The sequence below is a fragment of the Macaca fascicularis genome, chromosome 19 (assembly GCF_037993035.2).
Source record: "Macaca fascicularis isolate 582-1 chromosome 19, T2T-MFA8v1.1".
NCBI classification, from domain to species: Eukaryota; Metazoa; Chordata; class Mammalia; order Primates; family Cercopithecidae; genus Macaca; species Macaca fascicularis.
Genome location: NC_088393.1, coordinates 45,277,501 through 45,289,357, shown reverse-complemented (window position 1 = coordinate 45,289,357; position 11,857 = coordinate 45,277,501). Strand labels below are relative to the sequence as shown.

General features: G+C 55.8%; 1 protein-coding gene across 32 annotated transcripts in view; it reads left to right on the top strand.

The window, feature by feature from the left end:
• The first annotated feature begins 4,277 nt into the window (after positions 1-4,277).
• DPF1 (double PHD fingers 1) overlaps positions 4,278-11,857 on the top strand; it is a 19,236-nt gene continuing 11,656 nt past the window's right edge. For 8 of the 32 annotated variants that reach the window (XR_012427537.1, XR_012427538.1, XR_012427535.1 and 5 more), the window contains exons 1-3: positions 4,278-4,414; positions 11,612-11,772; positions 11,856-11,857. The exon at positions 11,856-11,857 is cut by the window's right edge and continues 106 nt beyond it. Coding sequence is in view for 20 of the 32 variants with exons in the window: in XM_045379590.2 (XP_045235525.2) it covers positions 4,383-4,414; positions 11,612-11,772; positions 11,856-11,857 (195 nt within the window). In the remaining 12 variants the exon portion in view is untranslated. Of the gene's footprint in view, positions 4,415-9,657; positions 9,922-10,113; positions 10,204-10,310; positions 10,560-11,611; positions 11,773-11,855 lie in introns of those variants that run through there. The other 24 variants (XR_012427540.1, XM_074023409.1, XM_074023401.1 and 21 more) reach the window with 6 other exon arrangements.

Here is an 11,857-nt window from a genome sequence, read left to right as displayed (position 1 = left end):
AGGGTTTGTTCCCCAAAACTTAAGCGATGGGAACATCAGGCATTAAGGCCCCGAGGGGTCAGAGCAGGAACCCTACCCTGTGTTCGCGTAGATCAGGGGGTCAGGACTCAAAAGGATTCACATGCAGGCCGGGTGTTCTCTCCTCCAGGAAGGCTTCCCTGACTGTCACTCTAGGCCAGGAGACAGCCGCCTCTGGGCTCCCACAGTGCCCTGTGCCTCCCCCGCCCCAGCCCCTAGCCCTCCGCCTGTGCCCCCAATCCCTGGCCGGATCCCTCTGCCTGTGCCCCCCAGACCCTGCCCGGACCCCTCTGCCTGTGTCCCTCTTGTCCCAGCCCCGACGCCTCTGCCTGTGCTCCCCATCCCACCTGGACCCCTCTGGGCATCACTGTCTGGTGATGAGTCTGTTACTCTTCTGGACTCCAAGCTTAAGGCAAAGTCTGGACCATCTCAACCACTGCTGTGTCCCCAGCACGTCCACACAGGGATGGAGACCATCGTTCTCTAGAAATGAGTGGATGTGCCATTTATTTATTTATTTTGAGATGGAGTCTCGCTCTGTTGCCCAGACTAGAGTGCAGTGGTGCCATCTCAGCTCACTGCAGCCTCCACTTCCCTGGTTCAAGTGATTCTCCTGCCTCAGCCTCCCGAATAGCTGGGACTACAGGTGCCCACCACCACGCCTGGCTAATTTTTGTATTTTTAGTAGAGTCGGGGTTATACCATATTGGCCAGGCTGGTCTCGAACCCCTGACTTCAGGTGATCCACTCTCCTCGGCCTCCCAAAGTGTTGGGATTATAGCGTGAGGCACCACGCCCAGCCAAGTGTGCCTTTTAATCTATCCCTTCTCTCTGCCTTGAAGCCTTAGGTCCAGACCCTCTGGTGGGCAGTTTTCCTTAATAAAGGCCCCAAATCTGCCCCTCACTTCAGGTTTTCTAAGTGTCTATATGAGGTAGGGCACAGCCTGGATCCCACCTGACTCTCTTCATGCTGGGTGCATGCTTTTGGACATTGGGGAGAGGCATGGAGCATGACTAATTGATACATTTATTTTATTTTATTATTTTATTTTGAGACGGAGTTTTTTGCTCTTTTGCCCAGGCTGGAGTGAAGTGGTGCAATCTCGGTTTGCTGCAACCTCCGCTCCCTGGGTTCAAGTGATTCTCTTGCCTCAGCCTCTCGAGTGGCTGGGATTACAGGCACGAGCCACCATGCCTGGCTTATTTTTGTATTTTTAGTAGAGATGGGGTTCAACGTGTTGGCCACCTGGTCCCGAACTCTTGATTTCAGGTGATCCACCCGCCTTGGCCTCCCAAAGTGCTAGGATTACAAACGTGAGCCACTGCACCCGGCCAATACATTTATTTATTCATAATTTTGGCTGGGTGTTGTGGCTTGTGCCTGAGGCCAGGAGCTGCTATTTTAACTAGGGTTGTCTCTGAGGAGGTGGCATTTAACCAGAGACCTGAATGAAGTGCGGGATGGAGCGAGGGAGGTGTCTGTGGGAGGAGCACGCTAGGCAGAGGTGCAAAGGTCCTGTGGCTGGAGTGGGATTGGAATGTTCCGGGAACAGGGAGGAGGCTGATGGGGCTGGAATGAAGTTAGCCAAGGGAAGCAAGGAGGGGAAAGAGGCCAGAAATGTGATGAGGGTTGAGGAGGGATGGAGGAGGGCATAGTGAGGGCTTTGCATTTTATTCAAATTATGAAAGAAGCTGTTGGAGGTTTGAGCCAGAAAGTGGTTGGATGCAGATATATGCTTAATTAATTTTTATTATTATTATTAGTTGAGATGGAATCTCACTCTTTTGCCCAGGCTGGAGTGCAGCGGTGCGATCTTGGCTCACTGCAACCTCTGTCTCCTGGGTCCAAGCGATTCTCCTGCCTCAGCCTTCCGAGTAACTGGGGTTACAGGCATGTGCCACCACCACTGGCTAATTTTTGTATTTTTAGTAGAGATGGGGTTTCTCCATGTTGTCCAGACTGGTCTCAAACTCCTGACCTCAAGTGATCCACCCACCTTGGCCTCCCAAACTGTTGGGATTACAGGCGTGAGCCACTGTGGTCAGCCCAGAGATATGCTTCAGATAACCCGCTCTGGCTGTGTGGGGAGAGCAAACTTGGGGGGCAGGAGCCCAGTGATGAAAATGCTACCATAATCCAGGCAGCAGACGATGATGGACAGGACTGGGGTGCAGGCCATGAAGGGCAGAGAGTGGGTGGAATCTGGATATGTTTTGAAAATAGAGACAACAGGATTTGCTGATGGGCTTGGGGTGTGTGTGTGAAAAAGAAGAAGAGGAGAGTCCAGGATGATTGATTGCACTTAGAACAAAATCCATTTTCTTTATAATGACCTACAAGGTCCTACATGAGCCGAGTCCTTGCTGTCTCCCCAGGCGGTCTCCCCCTGCTCACTCTGCTCCAGTCACACTCAATTGCTTCCTGATCTTTGAACATGCCACACTTGTTCCCAGCCCAGGGCATTTGCACTTGTTGATCCTGTCCTAGACGTGCTTCTTAGTGCATGCTGGCAACCTCTAGATCTTAGCTCAAATGTCCTCTCCTCGGAGAAGCCACTTCTTCACTCCTTCAAATCAATCTGTTTTCTTTTTTTAAAGTTTTCTTTTCTCTTTGATTTTTTTTGAGACAGAAGACAGAGTCTCGCTCTGTCGCCCAGGCTGGAGTGGCGCAATCCCCACTCACTGCAAGCTCCGCCTCCCAGGTTCACACCATTCTCCTGCCTCAGCTTCCTGTGTAGCTGGGACTACAGGCGCCCGCCACCGCGCCCGGCTAATTTTTGTATTTTTAGTAGAGAGGGAGTTTCACCGTGTTAGCCAGGATCGTCTCGATCTCCTGACCTCGTGATCCACCCATCTTGGCCTCCCAAAGTGCTGGGATTACACGCGTGAGCCACCGCGCCCGTCCCTAAAGTTATTTTTCATTTGTTTATTTTTTTCTTTCCAGAATCTGTGTTCTGCTGAATCTATTTTATTTTCTTTCTCTTTCTCTCTCTCTCTCTCTCTCTTTCTTTCAAGACAGAGACTGTCTCTGTTGTCCAGGCTGGAGTGCAGTGGTGTGATCATAGCTCACTGCTGCCTCCAACTTTCAGGCTCAAGTGATCTTCGTGCCTCATCCTCCTGAGTAGCTGAGACTGCAGACATGCATCCCCACACCCAGATAATTTTTAAACTTTTTGTAGAGATGGGGTCTCACTATGTTGCCCAGGCTGGTCTCGTGCTCTGGGGCTCAAGCAATCCTCCTGCCTCAGCTTCCCAAAGTGCTGGGATTGTAAGTGTGTGCCCAGACTCTTCTCTTTTTCTTTTCTTTTCTCTCTCTCTCTCTCTTTTCTTTTTATTATTTATTTATTTATTTTTTGAAACAGGGTCTCACTCTGTCACCCAGGCTGGAATGCAGTGGCACAATCTCGGCTTACTGCAACCTCTGCCTCCCAGGTTCAAGTGATCCTCCCACCTCAGCTTCCTGAATAGCTGCGATTACAGTCATGCGCCACCACACCCCGCTAATTTTTTGTATTTTGGGTAGAGATGGGGTTTCGCCATCTTGCCCATATTGGTCTTGAACTCCTGAGCTCAGATGACGCACCTGCCTCGGCCTCCCAAAGTGATGGGATTACAGGCATGAGGCACCACGACTGGCCCCATTTTCTTTTCTTTATAGCACCGTTCACTGTCTGAAATGATTTTATCTATTTATTTTCTTATTATCTGTCTTTCTCCACTAGAATGTCAGCTCCTTGAGAGTGGCAACTTTGTTTTGGTCATTGCTGTATCCCCAGTGCCTAGAAGAGTTCCTGGAACACAGCAGGCACTCAGTAAATGAACAAAGGCACTGATGAACCCCTGTGCTTGTTCACAGGCTGTCCGACATAGAAGAGACACCCAAATAGGCCCAGACAATAATACACGACAGACTTTAGGGTCATCCGCATACCCTGGGGACACCTAGAAGCTAGGGACCACCTGATTCCGCGCCCGCGGTGCCTGGAGGGTGGAGATCCCGAGCTGGAGACCGAGCACTCCCAGGAAGGGAGGAAAGATGCTCTGGGGGGAGCCCCGCCCCTCCCTGTATCCCCAGCAGCCAATGGGAGCGCGGTCCTCCTGACGCCCCCTGGGACGTGTAGTCCGGGCAGGGGCGCCCTCGGGCGCCGCCGCGCGCCCCTAGACTCCACGTCCCGTCGTGCGCCGGGGGGCGCGGGGATTGGCTGAGCCCCGCCCCCGGCCCGCCCCGCTCCGCTCGCGCCGCAGCCCCAAGAATGAATGAAATCGTAGCGCGCTGGGCGGCAGAGCGGGCGGCGCAGGCCGGGCTGGGCCCGCGCGCGGCGGCAGCGGCGCCCCGGGCCGGAGGCGGCCCAGCCGAGCGGGCCATGGCTACCGCCATTCAGAACCCGCTCAAGTCGTGAGTGTCCCCGCCGTCCCCGCCCCCTGTCCAGACCCCCCCCACCAGGAGCCCTTCCCCCGCTCGCCCTAGGGCTGAGGAGGGGAACCCAGCGCGCGGACCGTAGTTGAATGGGGGCCCCCAGCGCGAACCCTTGCCCCGGGGACCCCCACCCCCTGTCGCCCCCTGGGGTTGGGGGCGGGAGCCCCTCCAGGGTCGCGGGGGCGCCTCTTCTTTGTCGCTGTCAGTGAAGGAATGTGGCGCGGGCTGGGGGTGGCGGAGGCCGTTTCCCCACCCAGAGTGGGGGTAGGGGCTTCCCTCTCCTCCATCTCTTCCTCAGGGTCTCCGGAGGTGCCGGGCCTGCCCCAGCCGGGGCTGGAAGCTCGAACACCTAAGTCCGGACCTCGGTCTCCAGGGTTTCCATTACCCGCTCTCCCCTCATCAAAGCGCCTTTCTCTCTTTCCCCTTCTTTCTCTGGGGACCCCGGCCCTCGCGGCCGCAGGGTGGGAGCTGAGACGTCGGGGGTCCCGAGTTCCATCCCCTCTGCCTCCCCTTTTTCCTCCCGGAATCTCTGGGAACTAGAAACCCCGAACCCACGGTCAGCCTGGACCGCAGCATCCTTCCCTCTCCCCGCCCATACACATCAAACGGGAGCATCTCTGATCCCCTTGGGGACCGGCTGCCCAGGAGGCGGTGCCGGGAGCGCCCTCGGTCTTCGGGGATTCCCTCCCTTTCTCCCTGGCCGCGGCCCTCCGAGCGTTCGCCTCTTCCCGGGCCTGGTGACTGGGAACTCGGACGTCTGGGTCCCAGCCTGGCCCCTCCTGACCCTCCCCTCTCCTTGCCATCCCTCGCGCTCTCCACCCCTCCCCTTCCCCCTCTCCATCTCGCTCTTGCTTCCTCTTCGGGATCCCGGACTCCCGGGTCCCAGCCCTCCCCCACCCCCTGTTCCCAGGCGGTGACAGCGGGCTCCGAGTGACAGGCGCTCGGCCGCTCCCGCCCTCCCTCCCCGCAGGCGAGCGCGGCGCTCCCCTCCCCCTCCTCCCGGGCCTGGTGGAGGAGGCGGAGGGCGAGCGCCCGCGGCGTCGCACAAAGGGGCCGGGGCGACCTCCCCCACCCTTCCCCCAACCCCGTGCACTGGCTGCCTTGACCTTGAACATCGAGGGCTGGGGGCGGGGGTGAAGGGGGGTGAGAGGGAGAGAGTGAGAGAGGGAGCGGCCCCCCACCCCACCCACGAGAAGGGATGCGCCTGCTGGCTGGACCAGAGGCCGCCAGTTGCTTCTGGTTTCTGGCGGGAATGGGGGTGGGAGGTGGAGGGTGGGAGTTGGGAGAGGAAGCGGGGCAGAGATTTAGAGGCACGCGCCTACACGTGTGGCTCCGCCGTGAGCAGGGTGCCGGGAGCCGGTGTGTGGGGCTTGGGTCCGTGTGAGGTGGTGCATGGTGGTGACACCCCTCTGCTGCCCTCTCACCTTAAGTGGTACACACAGACAGCTGTCTGTCCTGTGAGGGATATCCGCAAAATGGCTGGGAACGGGGCACCTGTGCAAGTTGGTGGATCTACAGGCGATGGGGCCCCTCACCTTGACCCTGGCCCAGACCCCAGGAGGAGGTGTGCTGGAGCCCTGAGCAGGGGCCCAGCCAGAGTAAGCCTGGACTGGGAGGGCCCTGCCCCTCTGTGCCCTCCCCTTCCAAAAGGTCTCTGCAGGGGTGAGGGTGGGGACTCCCTGGCTCCTGAAGGAATGCGAGTCAAATCCCATGGGGAGAAGGAGCTGGAGGGTGCCGCCCTCGGAAGTTCCGACTGAGTTCCGAAACCAGCTTGAGCCACGAATGTTCCCCCGCCGTGAGCCTCAGTTTTACCATCTGTGTATGGGGGCTTCTAACAGCCCTTACCACCCGATGGGGCTGTCCTGGGGCTTAAATAAGGCCATCTTTGTAAAGCACTTAGCACAGAGACCGACACTGATCAAATGTAGTGATTATTATTAGTGGTATCAATATTGATTTATGAAATTGATTTCTACTGTGGGCCAGCTCCCCAACAGGGCACTGGGGCATGGGGCAGGAGGGTTGTTTGGGCCAGGGAGAGGACTGGGAGTTCAAGTGTGTAGAAGTGTGTGGGAGTGGTGTGTGCAGGTGGTTAGGGCGGAAGGAAAGAAAGGAGAGCCCGCTCCAAGTGTCAGCCTGGGTCTGCGGGTAGAGAGGCCCTGCTGGTTGGCCAGACACAGAGGCTCATGCCTGTAATCCCAGCACTTTGGGAGGCCAGGGTGGGCAGATCACTTGAGCTTAGAAGTTTGAGACTAGCCTGGCCAACATAGGGACACCCTGTTTTTACAAAAATACAAAAATTAGCCGGGTGTGGTGGTGCACACCTGTAGTCCCAGCTACTTGGGGGTTTGAGGTGGGAGGATCGCTTAGGCCTGGGAGGTGGAGGCTGCAGTGAGCTGTGTTCATGCACTCCAGCCTGGGCCATTGAGTGAGACCCTGTCCAAAAAAAAAGAGAGAGAGAAAAAGAAAGAGGAAAGAAAGAAGGAGAAAGAAAGAAAGGAAGAAAGAAAGAGAGAAGGAAAAAGCGAAAGAAAGAAAGGAAGAAAAGAAAAGACAAATAGAAATTCTGCTTGTAGAGGAGGACTGTTAGAAAGGTCTACACTCAGAGTGTCTACACTCGGGCTTCTCTTAATCAAATTGACATGAGAGTTTGGGGTGGGGCAGGGGTGAGTGCCTGAGGCTAGAGGTGTGGGAATCAAGTGTAAGAGGGTGTGCTAGGGGACCTGTGAGCGAATGGGAGGTGAGAGAGGAAGGTGGGGTCACAGCTCACCGTGGGCAAGGCGTGGGGTGGCCACTATAGGCCCCTGGAGGCCAGAGTGATCGTAGGGGTGCCACTTTCCCCCACTTAATCCCTTTGTCACACTCCAGGCCATATGTGAATCAGAGACCCACTTCCTCCTGTTTCAGGAGAGGGGCGGGCCAAGGCCTTACCTGGCTTAGATGGGCGAGTTGGTGGAAAGGGTCTAAGACTAGAGGGGTGTGTGTGTGTGTGTGTGTGTGTGTGTGTAGAAGTGACCGTGAGTGTAGGAGGCCTTGACTGGATCTTTCTCATGGGGGGATTTCAAGTGACAAAAATGGTGAAGGCTAGCGGGCCACTATTGTCGGCTGGGGCGCCCCCTGGTGGATGAGGGCGTTTGTGGGCGTGTTAATTACAGCAGCCGCCCAAACCTGAATGCTGGCTCTACAGGGGTCGGGGCGGAAGAGAGGAAGGGGAAAGGGGAAGGAGGGGTGAGACGGGAAGAGGGACGGGGTGGTGGTGTTGTGGAGAGACTGGGTCAGTGTGTGACTCAGTGGGTCCGCTCACTCCCTGGGGATCTCTTCCAGTGGAGTCAGTGTGTGTGACAGTGGAAGAGAGAAGGAGGTCAGGGCCACTTGGGGAGGGGCGTCAGGGTGCCTGCCTCCTTCCTTCAGTCTCACTTTCAAAGAGCCGCCAGGGGATGCAGGTATGTGAGGTCACCTTCCTGTGCCTCAGATTCCTCACCTGGAAAATGCAGATAATAATAGCAACACGGGGTGAACTATGCCCAGCACATGATGGGTGCATTTACTCATTCAACAAATATCTACTGAGCATCTATTTTTTTTTTTTTTTTTTTTTGGAGATAGGGTCTTGCTCAGTTGTCCAGCCTGGAGTGTAGTGGTGTGATCATAGCTCATTACAGCTTTGATCTCCTGGGCTCAACCAATCCTCCTGACTCAGCCTCCTGAGTAGCTGGGACCATAGGCATGTGCCACCATGCCCAGCTATTTATTTTCTTTTTGGTAGAGACCAGGTCTCGCTATGTTGCCCAGGCTGGTCTCCTGAGCTCAAGTGGTCCTCTCATCTCAGCCTCCCAAATTGCTGGTATTACAGGCATGAGTCACCTCGCCCTGCTTACTTATTTTGTTTGTTTGTTTGTTTGCTTTTAGAGACAGAGTCTTGCTCTGCCATCCAGACTGGAGTGCAGTGGTGAGACCACAGCTCACTGCAGCCTCAGCCTCCCAGGTTCAAGCTATCTTCCCACTTTAGCCTCGCAAGTAGCTGGTACTACACTGATGCGCCATCATGCCCAGCTAATTTAAATTTTTTTTTTTTTGTAGAGACAGGAGTCTGGATATGTTGCCCAGGTTGGTCTCAAACTCCTGGGCTCAAGCAGTCCTCTCATCTAGGCCTCCCAAAGTACTGGGATCGCAGACTGGAACCATTGCACCTGGCCAGCATTATTCTTTCTTTCTTATTTGTTATTTATTTATTTATTTTTGAGATGGAGTCTTGCTCTTGTTGCCCAGGCTGGAGTGCAAAGGCATGATCTTGGCTCACTGCAACCTCCGCCTCCTGGGTTCAAGTGATTTTCCTGCCTCAGCTTCCCAAGTGGCTGGGATTATAGGCATGTGCCACTACGCCTGGCTAATTTTGTATTTTTAGTAGAGATGGGGTTTCTCCTTGTTGGTCAGGCAGGTCTCAAACTCCCAACCTCAGGTGATCTGCCCGCCTCAGCCTCTCAAAGTGCTGGGATTACAAGCGTGAGCCACTGTTCCTGGCCCGCATTATTCTTTCTGATAGCATTTAGGTATTACCATTGACATCTTAGTAAAGTACGTATCAGCTCCTTTGTGGAATAAATGGATTTCTTGAGCAAATACTACCTGCCAGGTACCTTTTTTTGTTTTTTTGTTTAAGGCAGATTCTTGCTCTGTCGCCCAGGCGCGATGTCAACTCACTGCAACCTCCGCCTCCTGGGCTCAAGTGATTCTCCTGCCTCAGCCTCCCAAATAGCTGGGAGTACAGGCATGCACCACCACATCCGGCTAATTTTTGTATTTTTAGTAGAGACTGTTGGCCAGGCTGGTCTCCTACTCCTGACCTCAGGTGATCCACCTGCCTGGGCCTCCCAAAGTGCCGGGATTACAGGTGTGAGCCACTGCACCTGGCCTGCCAGTTACCTTTTAAAATGCTTTGCCTATACTTCCTCATTTAATCCTCACAACACTCCAGTGAGGCATCATCCTCTTTTTACAGATGAGGAAACTGAGGCCCAGAAAGGTTAAGTCATTTGCCAAGGTCACATGGCCACCAAGTGACAGAGCTAAGATTTAAACCCTGGAGGTGAGACTACTGTTTCTAACCTGCACTGCTGCTGTCAGGCCTGCAGAAGGCGTTGAGCAGGGCGGGGTGACCGTGAGCGTGGCTGCTGGGAGAGACAGCCCCGGATGGGGACTCTGGAGCCAGGAGAGACTTGGGTGGGGGGGATGGGAGGTGTCTGCTGGAAGCATGTTGGTGAGAAGTCTGTGTGGGCACCTGGGAGGTGTCTCTGCGTCTCTTAGTATTGCAGTGTGTGTGCATGTGGCTGTGAGTCCGTGCGAAGGTGTGTGAGTAGGAGTGTGTGGGCGGCTGTGAGTCTCCGCGTGAATGTGTGTGTAAACTGCCATGCGTGGGCGTGTGCGAGTCCAGGTGTGCATGTGGTTGTGTGCACGCGAGAGCAGGCTATGTGGACGAGTGAGGGCGGGTGAGTGACGGTGCGTGCCCCGGGCCCCTCCTCCGCGCCGTCCCCGTCCCCGCGGGGTCCCGGGGGCCCACTGGCCTGGGACTACCACTCCCGGCATGGCCCGGGCGGGCCCGCCCCGTCGCCGCTATTGGCCGTGGCCCTCGTGCTCCCGCCCCCCGGGAATGAATGGATGGGCGGCCTCAGCGCCCGCCCGACCGCTGGGAGGACCGACCCGGCGGGGACCTGCTGGGGGCAGGACCCGGGGAGCAAGATGGCCACTGTCATCCCTGGCCCCCTGAGGTGGTGCGGGCTGGCAGGAGGCGGGGAGGGAGCGCGGGCGGGTCTACGCGGGCCTGGGTGTGTGTGGCGGCCGGGGGTGGGGCCGAGGGGGTGTCTGGGGGGCTGTCACCGAGTGCGGGGCTGCGTGGGGGTGCGAGAGTGTGTGACTGTGGGTCTCTGACAAGAATGATGTCGGATGCGCCGCTCCCTGGAGGGGTGGAGGGCGTGGGGGACCTCCAGATTCTTTTTGGGGAAGGGGGACATCGTCCCCTCCCTGCGACCCTCGGGTCTGGGAGAGGGTGAAATGACCCGGGGGTGCGGGAGCCTTGGCAAACTGGAGTGAAGTCCACACTACCTTTGTCTTGGGATGTGGAGTGTGTGTATGTACCACTTATTTGTGTTCTGGTTTTTTAAAGAATTTTTGGGGGATAGGTGTGTGGACGTGTGTCCGTTTCTTTTTATTCTGCACTAGATATCTTTGGATATTTGGGTCTCCCAGTGTGTGTCTGTGTCCTTTGGAACTATCTGTCATTTGTCTTGTGTTCTGTGTTTTTGGGTATGTAGGACTGTGTGTATTTGTGTGTAAATTTTTGTGTGACTGTGGGTGGATTTGGCTGTTTCTGTGTTTTATATGTGTGTGTGTCTGTGTGGATGTATTATATTTTAGATACTGGTTCCACATTGCACATCTTTGTAAATGTGTGTACCTGTGTGAATCTATGTGATTTCTTTGTGTTGTGTGTCTGGATATTGTGTGTGTGGTTTGTGTTGTGTCTTTGTATACGTGGGTAAGTGCACAGGGGGGTAAGTGGTTTCTGTAGTTCCTGTCCTTTGACATGTGTGTGTCTGTATGTCTTTGGCTGCATGAGGTGTGTATGTGTGTGTGGTGTTATGTTTCCATGTTGTGTGTCTTTGTGTGAGTGATGTGTTTCTGGTGTGTGTCTGTGGATATGTGATGTGTCTTTGTGCATGGTTATTTGTGTGATTCGTCTCCACACTATGGAACTTGGGATATTTGTCTTTTTCAGTAGATATTTATGTGTGCACGTGTGTGAGGTTTGTCTGTTTCTCCTTTGTGAGTACTGGGATTTGTCTCTCTTTGTGTGTGTGAATCCCGTGTGACTGTGTGTGATTTGTGTTGTGTGTCTGCACGTGTTCATGTAGGGATACATCCCGGTGTGTTTTTGTTTGTTTCTGTATGGTGTTTCTACTCATGAGCTGGAGGCCTGTTTGAGTCCCAGTTTGGGGGCCCCTGGGCCCTGTCCCCTTCCCCCAGCCTGGGTCCCGGAGTGGGAGGAGGAGAGAGGTGAAGCTGGAGGGGTCTGCCCACCCCTCCCGAGCCTGGGCGGGCCGGCAGCCGGGGGAGGGGTGCTGGGCGACCCTGTGCGCCTGCCCTTGCTGACAGCCGCCCGCCCGTTCGCTGCCCCTCTAGCCTAGGCGAGGACTTCTACCGCGAGGCCATCGAGCACTGCCGCAGCTACAACGCGCGCCTGTGTGCGGAGCGCAGCCTGCGACTGCCCTTCCTCGACTCGCAGACCGGCGTGGCCCAGAACAACTGCTACATCTGGATGGAGAAGACCCACCGCGGGCCGGGTACCGCTGGGAGGGCTGGCGTGAGGCGGGGCGGGGCCGGGCCACCCCACCGCGGCCGCCCTCTCACCTTCCTCTCTCGCCAGGT